The 15049-nt window shown below is 43.2% G+C and overlaps 1 protein-coding gene across 1 annotated transcript in view; it reads left to right on the top strand.

Annotated features, from left to right (window-relative positions):
* LRRC75B (leucine rich repeat containing 75B) overlaps nucleotides 1–12472 on the top strand; it is a 33491-nt gene extending 21019 nt beyond the window's left edge. The window contains exons 3-4 of the mRNA XM_077461550.1: nucleotides 1921–2033; nucleotides 7925–12472. Coding sequence (XP_077317676.1) covers nucleotides 1921–2033; nucleotides 7925–8399 — 588 coding nt within the window. The 3' untranslated portion in view covers nucleotides 8400–12472. The remainder of the gene's footprint in view (nucleotides 1–1920; nucleotides 2034–7924) is intronic.
* The last annotated feature ends 2577 nt before the right edge of the window (nucleotides 12473–15049 follow it).

Raw genomic sequence — 15049 nt, 5'->3', positions numbered from 1 at the left:
TTATTATGTAACCGCAAGATGCAGCTGAGGAGGACTACAAGTCCCAACATACCGGGCTGTGTGGGCTTACAGTTCTCCTCTGCTGAGCATAGCAGCTTTGTATGCTTGGACTTATAGTCCTCCATAGTGCAGCCTTGCATGCTGGGACTTGTAGGCCTCCTCTGTAGTACAGTGCAGCCTTGCATGCTGGGACTTGTAGTCCTCTGTAATGCAGTGCAGCCTTGCTTGCTGGGACTTGTAGTCCTCTTCTGTAGCGCAGTGCAGCTCTGCATGCTGGGATTTTTTTCCAATATAAGACATACCCCGAAAGTAAGACATAGTGGGGCTTTTGGGGATAAAAAGAAAGTAAGACACTGTCTTACTTTCGGGGAAACACGGTAGTACCCCTATTAATTCACCAAAAATGTGTAAAAAGTGAATAAAGACAGTAAATGAGTTTTTGACAACTCCTTTATTAAAATTTTTTAAAACAATCTCCCCCGATGTACATCCATCTCGCACCACCCAGCGCATTGCTGAACCCCAAAAAAAGGGGGGAAAATAACAAACCTCTGGCCTTGATGAACGCTTCCCGCGGACTGCCTGCTCCTCCGTCTGACATTTCTGATATAGCTAAGGGGTGGAGTCATCCTATGATGTCAGCGAATGGCCCCGCCCCTTGTGACATCACCAACCTGGACATGCTGGGTCAATGACATCATAAGGGGCGGAGTAACCAGGTACTCATACACCATACTCATTCACATGGGGGGGCAGGATCTGGGGGCTTCCAGCTTCCGAAAAGCCTCCTGTCTGCAGACCCCCACAACCACCGGCCACGTTGAGGGCATGCCGTTTTTTTCCATCAACATGGGCTCAAGGTGCTTTGGGGTGGGGCAGAGCCCCCCCTGCCAACCGAACCGATGGTAAATGTATCCCCATCCATCTGTTTATAGCGGACTGGATATAAAACCACTGACATCCGCCGCCCCATAGAGAACAATGGTTGGTTCGACCGGGTCCACCTGAAAAAACGTCGGAGGGATCTAATCAGTCCACTGGAAATGTTGTTTTTTTTGTATGTTTTTGGGCGTAAAGAAGGGTTATTTTTAATTGTTTTGCTGTCTTTATTCCTGCTTTTGTCGTGCTTCATCTAGATACACATACATGTTTATTATTAATTAATAATCAACATGTATGTGTATATAGATGAAATTTATTGGTTATATTACCCTTCTCAATTATTGTTTTTATCCGGTCATTTATGGTCCTATTGTACCAAAATAAAAATATATATTTTTTATATATATATATATATATATATGCTATTGTTAGTTGGTTGTCCCTGAGACTGCATTCTTCATATAAAGTCCCACATGCCCCCATTGCCCCCCTTCCCCCACAATTATCAATAGATAGGGATGGAAGTACATGACTTATCTGGTCTTGACCTCATATAAAGTCCCAAACAAGTGTCTTCTCAAGTCCTAAAGATAAACATGTAGTTGTGGAAGTAAAAGCAAGATGATATCTCCAAACAAGATGTATTTATCATATCCAACGTTTCGATAGTGCTCCGTCTATCTTTCTCAAGGCCAGAACGTTGCATGTAATAAACACCTCTTGTTTGGACACATTCTCCTGCTTTAGAACCCAGGAATACATCCACAACTATACTATATATTTATATATTAATTTAATTCTGCTATAGAGCACCCAGGCAGATTTTCACTAAACAGTGTGCAGTGGCTACAATCTGGTAAAATGCAAAATTTTAAAAATATACTTTAACTATTATATTTCTAATGTATAAAAAAACTCAATGTGCAATGTTGTTCTTATGTTTAATACACTAATAATCCTGCATAGTAATGATGTTCTATTGCATGTTTGTGTTTTTATGAGTACTTATACACATAATTTAAGTTTACATTCTTGTAGGAACATGATTCACTGAAGTCTGCGGACCGTATTTGCCGGCAACTTCTTTACCACCTGACCCCACATTCCAAATGGCATAGACACAGTCTACCTCAGAGGAAAAGCATGGCATGGTGAGCTGAGAGTGAAAAAGTGGCACCATAGGCCCTGTATTGTTAGAAATTTAAAGTTGTGAACCCTTTCAATATACCCAGTGAAGTAATTACCCACAGGTGATACACAGAGATTAAACAAATCCTCCTATATAAGGTGTAATTGTCAATCTGCAGTCATTTCTTCTCTACAGTTGTTCAAAGTGCAGAATTTATACAGCTTGTCTGAGATTTCAGAAAGCAGGGGGCGAGGATCTGAAGATACACTCCGCAGAGCTCAATGAGAGCTGATTGGAGGGAAGAGTCACCCCTCATCCTTCACACAGCCACAGAAACAGAGCTGAGGCTGTCAGTAACAGGACGTGTGTTGGAGATCCCTCCCCTGTCACCTATTTCTCTTGGTGTCAGGAAAACCTTTCAGATGTGACTCATGCAGATAGCAAAAGGAATGAGGCAGCAGACAGAAATATCACTTAGTGTTCTGGATTGAGACAAGTACACACTATATAAAAGGATATGTTATGTTTATATTTCATGTCAGAAGTTCACATCCACTTTAACTGATTGTTGTAAAAGCTATTTTGTAAAGTTATTGGAAATTACATTTCCTTTTGGATTTACAGTAATTTATGACTTTCTATAACTGTCAAGCATTTCAATGTTTTTCTCCCTGTAACCATGGCAACAATTTAAAGTCAGAATTTCCCAGAACCCTTATCCCTTTTTTTCTGTATTTTTTTACCCTACAACAAGCTTGCACAGAGCTTGAAAACAAGTTAAAGGCAGCCCATTACAAGTTTCTTCTTTAGTGACATATGTGGCCCATTTTATGAAAGGCAGAGTCATTTATATAATGTTTACACTGAGCCGCCCTGGGCATCTGCGGTATAAAGTGCAGCTGAAAAGGGGTTAAATCCACCCGCCAAACACCGCCGGAGCGGCTTTTTGCCAGCGGTATCGCAGCGCTGCCCCATTGATTTCAATGGGGAGCAGCGGTGGAGGAGAGGTGAGTTCACCACTCCTTCACCGTTCCAAAGAAGCTGCTGGCAGGACTTTTTCTGATGCCCTGCCAGCGCACTGTTCCAGTGTAAAAGCCCTTGGGCTTTCACATTGGAGTGAATAGAGCTGCTTTTTACAGGCGCTATTTTTAGCACTGTAGCTCCTGAAAAATGCCCGCAGTGTAAAAGGGGTCTTAAGAAAGAGCGAGGGATTGGTTTATACCAACATAAACAAAACACAAGCAGGTAAAGATGCACAATAAAGTATTTTTTTCCAGAACCATTTTATGGTTTTCAAATTCATTCATGACAAGGCTGTCAACGTGCGTCTGAATTTATTATATCAGGACTGTCCATCAGCAGGATATGCAGTATTTATGAAGGGAAGGGAAATATTTTGTATGCTGTTATATTTAACATAATTCCATAAATAAAAACATTCTATTGTTTTTGTTGAATTTAGACTTTGGCCGCGTACACACGCGCGGACTGTTCGCCCAACTTTGTCCGTCCAACAGTTTCGGCAAACAGTCCGCTCAAACTTAGCATGGACGGACATGGCCACACACGACGAACGAACAGTCCGCTGAAACCGTGCGCGATGACGTGAACGGCACGTACGACGGGACGAAAAATACGACGTCCTATACACTGCAATGCAACCTTCCGACGTGGAAATCCTTTCTGAGCATGCGCGAGACTTAGTTGGCCGAACAAGCCTACACACGAGCGAACAGTCCGCTGAAACCTTGTTTCAGCGGACAGTTTTTCGGAATTTCCGTAAGACCTTGTTCGTCCAACTGTCCGCTGAAACTGTCCGCTGAAGCCCCACACACGAGCGGACTGTCCGCCCAAACACTGTTCAGCGGACAAGGTTGGGCGAACAGTCCGCGCGTGTGTACGCGGCCTAAAAGGAAAAATTTAATGACAATAAGAATAGGTTTTCAGTATTTCTTACTTAAAGGGTTTTTTACGCATCTGATCAAAAAGATTGCCTATTGGATTATAATTGGGAAGTGTCAAAATGTGCTACAAGCAGCTACAGTCCTTAAGGGTCCGTTCACACAGGGGAAACACGACTTTCAACATGGCTTTTGGAGGCAACTTGGACACGACCTGAACACGACTTGGGGCGACTTACAACACGACTTTAAGTCGCCCCAGGCCAGGTGAAAAAAATTTGGCGTGGGTTCCCCCTCCGAGAGCATACCAGGCCCTTAGGTCTGGTATGAATATTAAGGGGAACCCCCTACGCCGAAAAAACGGCGTGGGGGTCCCCCCTCCTGAGCCGTACCAGGCCACATGCCCTCAACATGGGGGGGTGCCCCCCCACCCCAAAGCACCTTGTCCCCATGTTGATGAGGACAAGGGCCTCTTCCCGACAACCCTGGCCGTTGGTTGTCGGGGTCTGCGGGCGGGGGGCTTATCGGAATTCGGGAGCCCCCTTTAGTAAGGGGGCCCCCGGATACCGGCCCCCCACCCTATGTGAATGAGTATGGGGTACAACGTACCCCTACCCATTCACCTGTGAAAAAAATGTAAAAAAAAAACACAACACAGGGTTAAAAAATTTTATTGCACAGCTCCGGGGGTCTTCCGTCTTCGGGGGTCTTCTCGCCGGACTCCTCCGCTATTTTCTGCTAGCTCTTTTGCTAGCGGAGAAACCCGGCTTTCTTCTTCATCGCCGCCCTCTTCTTCTGACTTCGGGGGTCTTGACCCCCTCTACGGTTCTTCTTGCCTGGCCACCGCTTCTTTTTTCAGCTCTTTTACTAGCGGTGGCCCGGTCTTCTGTCACAGCCGCCGCCGCCTTCCATTCTTGTTCTTCTTCTTCTTCTGGAGATGTTGACTCGACGCTCTCTCCGGCCGCAATGCCAGGGATGCGGTGCCCGGCGACTTATATAGGGACAAGGGGCGGGGTCACCGGTTGATGAAGGCGGCGGCGGCGGCGACAGAAGACCGGGCCACCGCTAGTAAAAGAGCTGAAAGAAGAAGCGGTGGCCCGGCAAGAAGAAGTCGGAAGAAGAGGGCGGCGACGAAGAAGAAAGCCGGGCTCCTCTGCTAGTAAAAGAGCTAGCAGAAGATAGCGGAGGAGTCCAGCGAGAAGACCCCCAAAGACGGAAGACCCCCGGAGCTGTGCAATAAACTATTTTAACCCTGTGTTGTGTTTTTTTTTTTTTTTTTTTCACAGGTGAATGGGTAGGGGTACGTTGTACCCCATACTCATTCACATAGGGTGGGGGGCCGGTATCCGGGGGCCCCCTTATTAAAGGGGGCTCCCGGATTCCAATAAGCCCCCCGCCCGCAGACCCCAACAACCAACGGCCAGGGTTGTCGGGAAGAGGCCCTTGTCCTCATCAACATGGGGACAAGGTGCTTTGGGGTGGGGGGGCCGCGTGGCCCCCCTTCCCCAAGGCACCCCCCCATGTTGAGGGCACGGCCTGATACGGCTCAGGAGGGGGGGCCGCACGCTCGTCCCCACCCCCTTTCCTGGCCGGCCGGGTAGCGTGCTCGGATAAGGGTCTGGTATGGATCTGGGGGGGACCCCCATGCCATTTTTTGGACTTAGGGGGTTCCCCTTAATATTCATACCAGACCTAAGGGCCTGGTGTGCTCTTGGAGGGGGAACCCACGCCAATTTTTTTTTCATAAATTTGGCGTGGAGTGCCCTCTTGACAGCTGATAATTCTGTCAGTGTCGCCTCCGTATAGACGGAGATCCGACTTGGAGGCAACCTCCATTGAACTCAATGGGTACCGGTCGCCTACAAGTCAGATTCAAGTAGTACAGGAACCTTTTCTGAAGTCGGAGTGACTTCAGTAGCGTGCATTAAGACGGCTCTCATTCACTTACATTGCTTTTTAAATGTTGTCTGACCTGAGGCGACTAGGGGCAACCTGAAGTCGGATCGGAGTTGCCCCTGTGTGAACGGACCCTAAATAAAAATTGTCACACAATCTTTGTCTATGTCATACGAAATTACAAATGTCTCTTTCTATCTAGAGCCAGCTATGATGACCTAAGGCTGCTGAAAATCTTAGAGTGGACCTTGTACTAAAATGAAATATCTGCTCATAACATCAGGCCTCTAATCAAATTACTATATGAAGGCAGTGAAAAAAAAAATCTGGTCTCTATGCACAGATCTTTGGAAGAATTAGGATCTCAAATCTTGTTAGCTGCAGTAGCATCTTGAGAGGTTTGGGATATGCTGTTCCCAGGAGGTTACTGGAAGGAATATAACCTTGCCTAGGCATGGAAGCTGTAGTAAGAAAGGTACTGTATATTTACTAGCTTACTTCCCCAAAATACGCTTTTTTTTTTTTACTGGCATCATACAGCAATTACGCATGAGGCCTGATGTACTGAGCGGACCTTGCCTGTTAGTGCAAGGTCTACTTTAAATGTCACTTCCTTGTAAACGTGCCAACCATAACAGAATTGAGGCCTTTGACTGCTTACACAACTGGTTCTTATTACAGTACTGGTCATATGACTATGGCAGATGGACTGTCCCAGTTAGCTCTAAGGAAGTGATTGGTGTTCCTGCACAAGAGGAAAGACTACACTAAAGGTTGCAAGATATAAAGTATAAAAATGAGACAATGCTGCATATATAATAAACCAAGATGACATGAAATGAAAATTGTGTATAGTATAAGTGCTCAAAAAAGTCCAATAATAATAATTTATTAGTGATATTTCTTCCACTAGCATGCAGGAATATTTTTCTTGCTTCAAACAACCTCCATATCCATAGTACTCCCGCCACCACATGCAATGCTCGCTCACCTCCTTGATAGACCCTATAGGGGGTCAAAACACGCCTTGCACACAGTGCAACTCTCCCTTCAGGAATAATCCTCACTGGTCCTTAGCAATCTCTGTTTGACTCTCAAGGCACCCCTAATGTCAGATGAACAGCGGCTGAATCCAATCAGATGGAGCCATTGTCAGAATACAATAGTTCAACAAGTGAATTTGTCTATTTCCTCCATTTAGCATGGATGAAGCAACCTTTTTGTGTTGATAGATAAAAGCTTGTGGACTCAAACGTTGAAAATATTTATTGGCTACACAAGTACATCCAGTAAAACAATGCTAACATGTTTCAGATGCTGTGGCCTTACTTATAGCATAGATGAATAAATCTGTTCCATTTTATTGGTCAACCAGCAGGCTCAATTTAAAAAATCTATCAGTGTATGGCCAGCTTTAGGCCCACTGGCTGAATGAAAACAAAAAGGATTCCTCCATCAACACAAGCAAGGTGGATGGAGAAATCCCCCCCACCGGGACATTGATTGTACTCTGACAGCAGCTCCTGCCAAAAAAAATTTCAATGTGTCCATTTGACAGAAGTTGGTCCAACAATTAACTTCTGTCAAACAGGGAAGGGCACACACAGATCAAAATTGTGGTACAACTGTCTTGAAGATAAAATAATTATGCTAGAGTCTTTGGGTAAAGAAAATTAGGCTTAATATACAAAGAACATTACATGACGATGCTAGTAAAGAAGTAGAATTTGTGCATGTCTGGCAAATTGTAAACAGTGCTCCACTCGAGTTTACACACAGTTGCTGTCACCATCTATGGTTATACATATATACACACATAGCACACAATAGACTACAGCAGTTACAGTGTTAGTGATTCAATATTCTAGCTCACAGGTTTTAAAGTGGTGGTCCTCCAGCTGTTGCAGAACTATAAGTCCCATGAGGCATTGCAAGGCTGACAGTTACAAGGGTGACTCCCACAGGCAGAGGCATGATGGGACTTCCGCAACAGCTGGAGGTCCACTAGTTTGACACCCCTGTGCTACTGCCAACGGAAAATTGGGTTATTTAATGCTGCTTATGTGTGATAGTTTTTATTAACATTCGTATACTGTTTTTCTGTTTTATTTGACAGCCTAAAAAGCAGCTTGCAGCAAAAGTCAAAAATAGAGGCATTGGATCTCTCTGGAATCACCTTGTCGCCTAGAGATATGCAGCGTGTAATACTATATTTGCAGAGCCACGGAGACAGCATAACAAGCATGGACCTAAGCTTTACTGACCTCACAGACAGCACCTTGGCACAAGCCATGCCTGCTCTTTCAGTCCTCCCCAATCTTACGCACCTTGCACTCAATGGAAACCGGCTTACTTGTGCCACCCTGAAGGAACTCAGCGAAGCCATGAAAGACAGTACCAACTTCCCTTCATTGGCCTGGGTAGACCTGGGCAACAATGTGGACATCTCTTCAATGCCACAGCCTTTGCTTTTAGGATTGAGGCGCCGCCTGTGCCAACAGAATCTGCTTCCCACCATCCCTGAGGCCCAGGACAGTGACTTGTCAGAAGGAGGAGTTTCTATGTCTTTCCCACTGCCTTGGGACAGGTGAGGTCCTTCAATGTAGTTAGCACAGAGACCCCTCCTCACACCAGTGTTGATTCCATCTAACATAACCAGAGATTGTATGTCACACTCACTGTGCCATAGGTGGTATGTTTTCAGCCAAGGAGGGGGGGCACCAGATAAAGGTACCCCGTAGCCCCACTCATCTTCACCCACCGGGTGAGGAGCCCAGAGGCAAGGCAGCCCATCACAGCTCAGCACCTGCCTCATCACTGTGTGTTCTGTGGATTAATCTCCAAACAAAAGAAGCCCATGATCGCAGCCGGGCAGGGACAGAACTGCAGTGTCAGGAAAACCGGAAAGGGGGGTGGGGGATTGCCCAAGACCCGGAGGGGGGGGGCATCTGCTGGAGAGGCACAACTCTGAGGGAGGAAACAGACGTACTTAATTATGGACAAACTGTGAAATGTAATTAATGCAGCAGTGAACGGAATTAAAATGCTGCACAGCTCAGAGAAGAAGAACGCTGTAAATCGGACAGAGACAGTACAATAAGTGTAAAGGAACGGTGTGAAATGTACTTTGGCCTGACACAGGAATGCACTCTCAGCACTGCTTGATTAAACTGTTCAAAACAGAGAATTTGTACATTAGGTCGAGATGTTTTTGAAGAAGATACACAGAAAGTTAATGGAGGATCTATGTGTATTATACTGATAATGCCATTGCTGACACAGACACTTCAATTAGAAAAGCAAGAACTTCTTTATATCATGTTTGGACAACATTTTAATTTAGTCACAGGAGTAACACTGTTAGATATTAATATGATGAAGCCAGGGTAAACAAACCACGCATCACCACAGAACTGTGTATTACCTTTTTATCACTAGCAGTACCTTCAACTGAAACATTTTGGTTTCTCTGTTAAATATAATACAGTTATTTCACCAATCCCTCATTTGTTTACCGGTGATAAAATGATATTAAGCATAGGTGGGTTGTTAGATTATTATAGTTATCTGCATTTTGCTTAATCTGTCATAATATTCCTTAGTACTATTATGCCGCGTACACACGATCGGAAATTCAGCAAGCAAAAGACCTTGAGAGCTTTTTGTCGGAAAATGTGACCGTGTGTAGGCTCCATCGGAATTTTGCTGGCCGAATTTCCGCCAGCAAAAGATTGAGAGCATGTTCTCAATTTTTCCGACGGAAAAAGTTTCGATTGGAAATCCCGATCGTCTGTAGCAATTCCGACACGCAAAATTGTACACATTCTCAAACAATTTCGACACATGCTCAGAAGCATTGAACTTTGTTTTCTTGGCTCGTCATAGTGTTGTACGTCACAGCGTTCTCGGCGGTCGCAAGTTCAGAGAACTTTTGTGTGACAGTGTGTATGCAAGCCAAGCTTGAGAGGAATTCCGTCGGAAAAACCATCATAGCTTTTTCCGACGAGAATTACAATCGTGTGTACGCGGCATTAGGCAAATATTTGACAACATTATTGCACCACATTGTGTATAGAATGAATGAATGAATAATTTGTATAGCGCTCAAAGAGAACTGAATCGCATCAAGGCGCTGAGAATATAGGAGTTGAGAATTTTCACACAATAAATTCTATGAATATTCATTTCATTTCCTGATCATATGAAGATAAAATTGGTAAACAGAAATTTTCCACTGATTGTATTGCTGAGGGGGTAAATCAGACTTTAATGTTGGGACATTTCTATGTTTTATTATATGCAAGGTCCACTTTAACCGACATTCAGCACTAATAGGAATATGAACTGTCCTTCTGCAAATTGCCTAGTCCTCTTTGGTTTTAATACTTTACCTGAAGGGTCTGTAACAAGCATGCAGATAGGAAAGTTAGAATATGGTTAGATCCCATACTGGGGAATTAAAAAAAGTTTGGTGCCATTATCATGGTGCAGGAAACTGGCATTTGTGGCATGCACTACATAAACCACTTCAGCCCTCCTTCCTGACCAGGCCATATTTTGTGATTCAACACTGTGTCTCTTTAACTGACAATTGCGCGGTCGTGCGACGTTGTACCTAAACAAAATTGATGTCCTTTTTTCCCCCACAAATATAGCTTTCTTTTGGTGGTATTTGATCACCTCTGTGTGTTTTATTTTTTGCGCTTAAAGAGCTGACATACAGCTACGACGGCTTGCATAGCAGTGCCACCCTGCTGCAGTATAACTGCGGTGGCTGGTTGGGAAGGGGTTAATTAAGCAGACAGACCCAGACTATATTGTCAAAAGTATTGGGACACCTGCCTTTACACGCATGAACTTTATTGACATCCCAATCTTTGTCTGTAGCGTTCAATATTAAGTTGGCCCACCCTTTGCAACTATAACAGCTTCAACTCTTCTGGGAAGGCTGTCCACAAGGTTTAGGAGTGTGTCTATGGGAATGTTTGCCCATTCTTCCAGAAGCACATTTGTGAGATCAGGAACTAATTTTTGATGAGAAGGTCTAGCTCGCAGTCTCTGCTCTAATTCATACCAAAGGTGTTCTATCAGGTCAGGACTCTGTGCAGGCCAGTCAATTTCCTCCACCCCAAACTTCCTCATCCATGTCTTTATGGACCTTGCTTTGTGCACTGGTCCAAATCATTTGGTGGAGGGGAGATTATGGTGTGGGGTTGTTTTTCAGGGGTTGAGCTTGGCCCTTAGTTCCAGTGAAGGGAACTCTTAAGGCGTCAACATACCAAGACATTTTGGACAATTTTGTGTTCCAAACTTTGTGGGAACAGTTTGGTGATGGCTCCTTCCTGTTCCAACTTAACTGCACACCAGTGCACAAAGCAAAGTCCATAAAGACATGGGTGGGTGAGTTTGGGGTGGAGGAAATTGACTGGTCCTGACCTCAACCCAATAGAACACCTTTTGGATGAATTAGAGCAGAGACTGCAGACCAGGCCTTCTTGTCCAACACCAGTCAGTGCCTGACCTCACAAAATGCGCTTCTGGAACAATGGTCAAACATTCCCCTAGACACACCCTTAACCTTCTGGACAGCCAACGGGCAAAAACTGGGATACCAATAAAGTTCATAGGCATGTAAAGGCAGGTGTCCCAATACTTTTGACAAGATAATGTATTTCAAGTATACTTGCACCATCCAGGCCTGTTTCTATTTCAGAGTAAAGTGGAAATGAGTGCAGAGCCTGTTCCAAATTAACAAAGGAATTCAGTATAGAAAATTGCCATAGATTCCCACCAAGTTTGCTCCATCGGACTTTTGCTAGCAGAATTCCAGCCAGCAAAATATTGAGAGCAGGTTCTCTATTTTTCGGTCGGAAAAAGTTCCTATCCAAAAATGCTTTAGTCTGTATGCAATTCGGACGTGCAAAAAATCACGCATGCTCGGAAACAATTCGACACATGCTCGGAAGCATTCAACTTAATTTTCTCGGCTCGTCGTAGTGTTGTACATCACTGTGTTCTTGACAGTCGAAAGTTCCGAGAACTTTTGTGTTACAGTGTGTGTATGCAAGGCAAGCGTGAGCGGAATTCCGTCGGAAGCCAGGTAACCAGTATTTTCAGAAGGAGAAGACAGCATTGGCAGCCTCCAGGTTTCCTTTCACTGTTCCAGAGATTATCATGTGATCCTCTGTTAGACAAACATTTTGGTGTTACGAAAAAGAAAATGAAGCAGGCAGAATTTTAGCAGTTACCCTCACATTGTTGAGGAATGCTGTGTTCCAGCAATGAATGAAAGGTTCTGTGGTTCTCTAACACAAAGCAGGAAAATAGAAATATAGCCATGTAACAGAACAGTATAGATAAGCTTGTACTTGTGCACCTAACAAAGCTCTTAGAGACCTACCAGCTTTTAGTTGTAGCTTTTTATAGGCACACCCAGACTATAGCTGAGCTCCTTTCATTTACGATGTAAAATAAATAAATAAAACAGATTACTGCAATAAGGTATCTATTCTTGTAGAACTGTTTTCACTTTTTTTTCTCTCAAATCTATGCTCATTTGAAGATACTCTGTTTTCTATGCATTCAAATTAGACTGTAAGCTCAAATGGGCATGTGTTTAATAAATTCAGTGTACAGCACCTAATAAACATAAGGTTGTTATGTATGGATATTTGTCAGAATTGTTATTCTCTGATGGGCTTTAGCTACTACAATGAAAAGACCCTGTCACTAGAACATTGATTTCAACAACAATCATCTATAAGATTATATATACACATTTTATGTACAGGCATGTACTGTAGTCATCCAAAGACCCCAAGACTGCTGCTGGATGCAGCCATCTTGGATATGAATATAAGTGCTACTAAACCCACAGCAGTAAAATCAGTCTGTATATGCAGTAAAGCGTGCTTGATATAATCACGGTGGAACCTAAGGGGTTAATCATCTGCATTGTGTAAAAAGGCTGTTTGATTCTGTCTTCTTTGATCCTCCCCTTTTTTTAACTGTCCCCAAACCATCTGCTGATAGAACAGAGCCTTGGAGGCACTCTGCACATGTTCAGTCTGGTGTGTATTGCTAGAGAGTTTTTCTTTCTTGGGAGGGTGCATGTATTTGGCACAGGGTCAAGCAGCACTGTCCAGACGGAGGGTCAGGGGTCCTGCATCCTCATATGACAGTCAGAGGAGAATGAAAACTCCTCCTACATGCTTTAACCAGACACTGATAGAAGTCACAAGCAGATTATATTTACTAAAATAATTGCATTTCCTGTAATGTTCTTTGTACTGTGGGAGGCCAGATATAGTGAATGCAGGGTCCTGGGTTTAGTAACACTTTAAAGTGGATTTCCGCCTGAAATTTTTATTTTTTTTAAGTCAAAAGCTACAAATACTTTTCTGGACCTCCAGACTGCATGCTCAGGTAAGGGTCTGATATGGATTTTGTGGGGGATCGACGACGACCATAAACCGTTTTTTTGCCTTGATTTTTGAATTTCCGGATTTTTGGAATTCCACACTATAATAATATTGAATAATTACATACCATTGCATGCATTTGAAAAGTTTAAATTATGGAATAAACCAAACCTATATGCATTGGCTAATGGGGACCCCAAAGCACCCTACCCATGTTGAGGGCATGTGGCCTGGTATGGTTCAGGAGGAGGGTGCTCTCTCATTCCCTCCTTTGCTGGCCTGCCATGCTGCTTGCTTAGATAAGGGTCTGGTATGGATTTTGGGAGGACCCCATGCCAATTATTTTTTTATTTGCCATGGGGTTCCTTTTAAAAGACCCAAAGGGCCTGGTATGGATCTTAGGGGAAACCCCACACCAATTTTTAAAAACACTTTTTGTGGTATTTTTTGCTTAATTTGGTGCTTAGAGAGAATTCACATTTAGTTGACATATTTCATGGCTTACCTAGTCCACAAAATAATTAGTAGAGCCCTGGATTTCAGCTTTGAAGCAGGGTTTTTTTTTGTTTTTGTTTTTTTGAGGCTTTTCTTCTCCCTCCTCCCCATTACACGTTCTACTCAAGGACTTGCACAACCAAATACTTTTGTATGCAACTAGATTTAATACAGATTTGAAGGGGTATGATTTTTTTGCACTTATAAAATATGTATTTTGAGTGTGCAAAAGTCAAAAAAGAACAATCAACTTTTTATTTCAGCATTAGTATAAACATTTGTTACATTAATGTATTAGGGCCATTAAAAAAAAAGCCATGGAAATGATGCTCCAGCATTTGACAATAGTTAGAATGGCCCTGCTCAAAAGAGCTTACAATCTACAAAGGTAAGACACTAAAAATTCTACACATTAAACAAATATGCAGGAATACAAATCAAGCTAACAAGCATTACTAACCTATTTTGTGATCAGAAGTCCTGGCCCCAAACCCAAAAAAAGTTACATGGCAGAATTATCATAAGCAAAAAAAGACAAAATACAAAATGCGGAAGCACAATCTACATTGACAGAGCAGGAATAAATTAGCAGGAACATTCCTTTTTAGCTCAAACATTACATAGCAGTTGTAAGTCTAACATCAGATTTAGAAGCAATCATCAAACAGCCTTAAGCCCCATACACACTATCAGATTTTCTGCTGAGTTTTTCCTTCAGATTTACCAAAACCAAGGACCTGCCTGACTGCATAAACATTGAAACTCCTAAGGTTTGACCTCATATAATATGGTTTTGGTAAATCTGAGGGAAATACTCAGCAGAAAATCTGATAGTGTGTATGGGGCTTAAGTGGGGCGTCCAGGGTTTGGAATTATGCAACACCCCACCCACCCCCCCCAGACCACATCTATTTGTAACACAATATACAATAGCACACATGTGCTGTCAGTACTTGTGACTGCCTCCTCCACATCATAAGACCACCAAACAAATTAACAATAATACACAGCACATTTTGATAATCATGCAAATATATCTTTCAAATAACAATGTACCATCATGATCTACAATCCAGGATCAGACAATAAACTGATATCCATCTTCTTAGTTAGCATATTCCCTCCCAGATCCATCTTCACCCGAATTCTCATATGCAACTTGACAGGTTTCCTCAGAATAAAAAGAAACATTGTATTTACCACTGCGCACAAAATCCTGGAGAGCGAATATATCACTGACCTGTAAATTCAGCAACTTCTGCAACATTCACAGAGATTTTCTTCAGACCCACTTCACCATATTATTCAGGATTTACCTGTATTCT

The sequence above is a fragment of the Lithobates pipiens genome, unplaced genomic scaffold (genome assembly GCF_037356315.1).
Source record: "Lithobates pipiens isolate NorthernLeopardFrog02 unplaced genomic scaffold, aLitPip1_a1.2 Scaffold_3, whole genome shotgun sequence".
In the NCBI taxonomy this organism is placed as follows: domain Eukaryota; kingdom Metazoa; phylum Chordata; class Amphibia; order Anura; family Ranidae; genus Lithobates; species Lithobates pipiens.
This window is presented reverse-complemented; position numbering and strand designations above follow the sequence as displayed.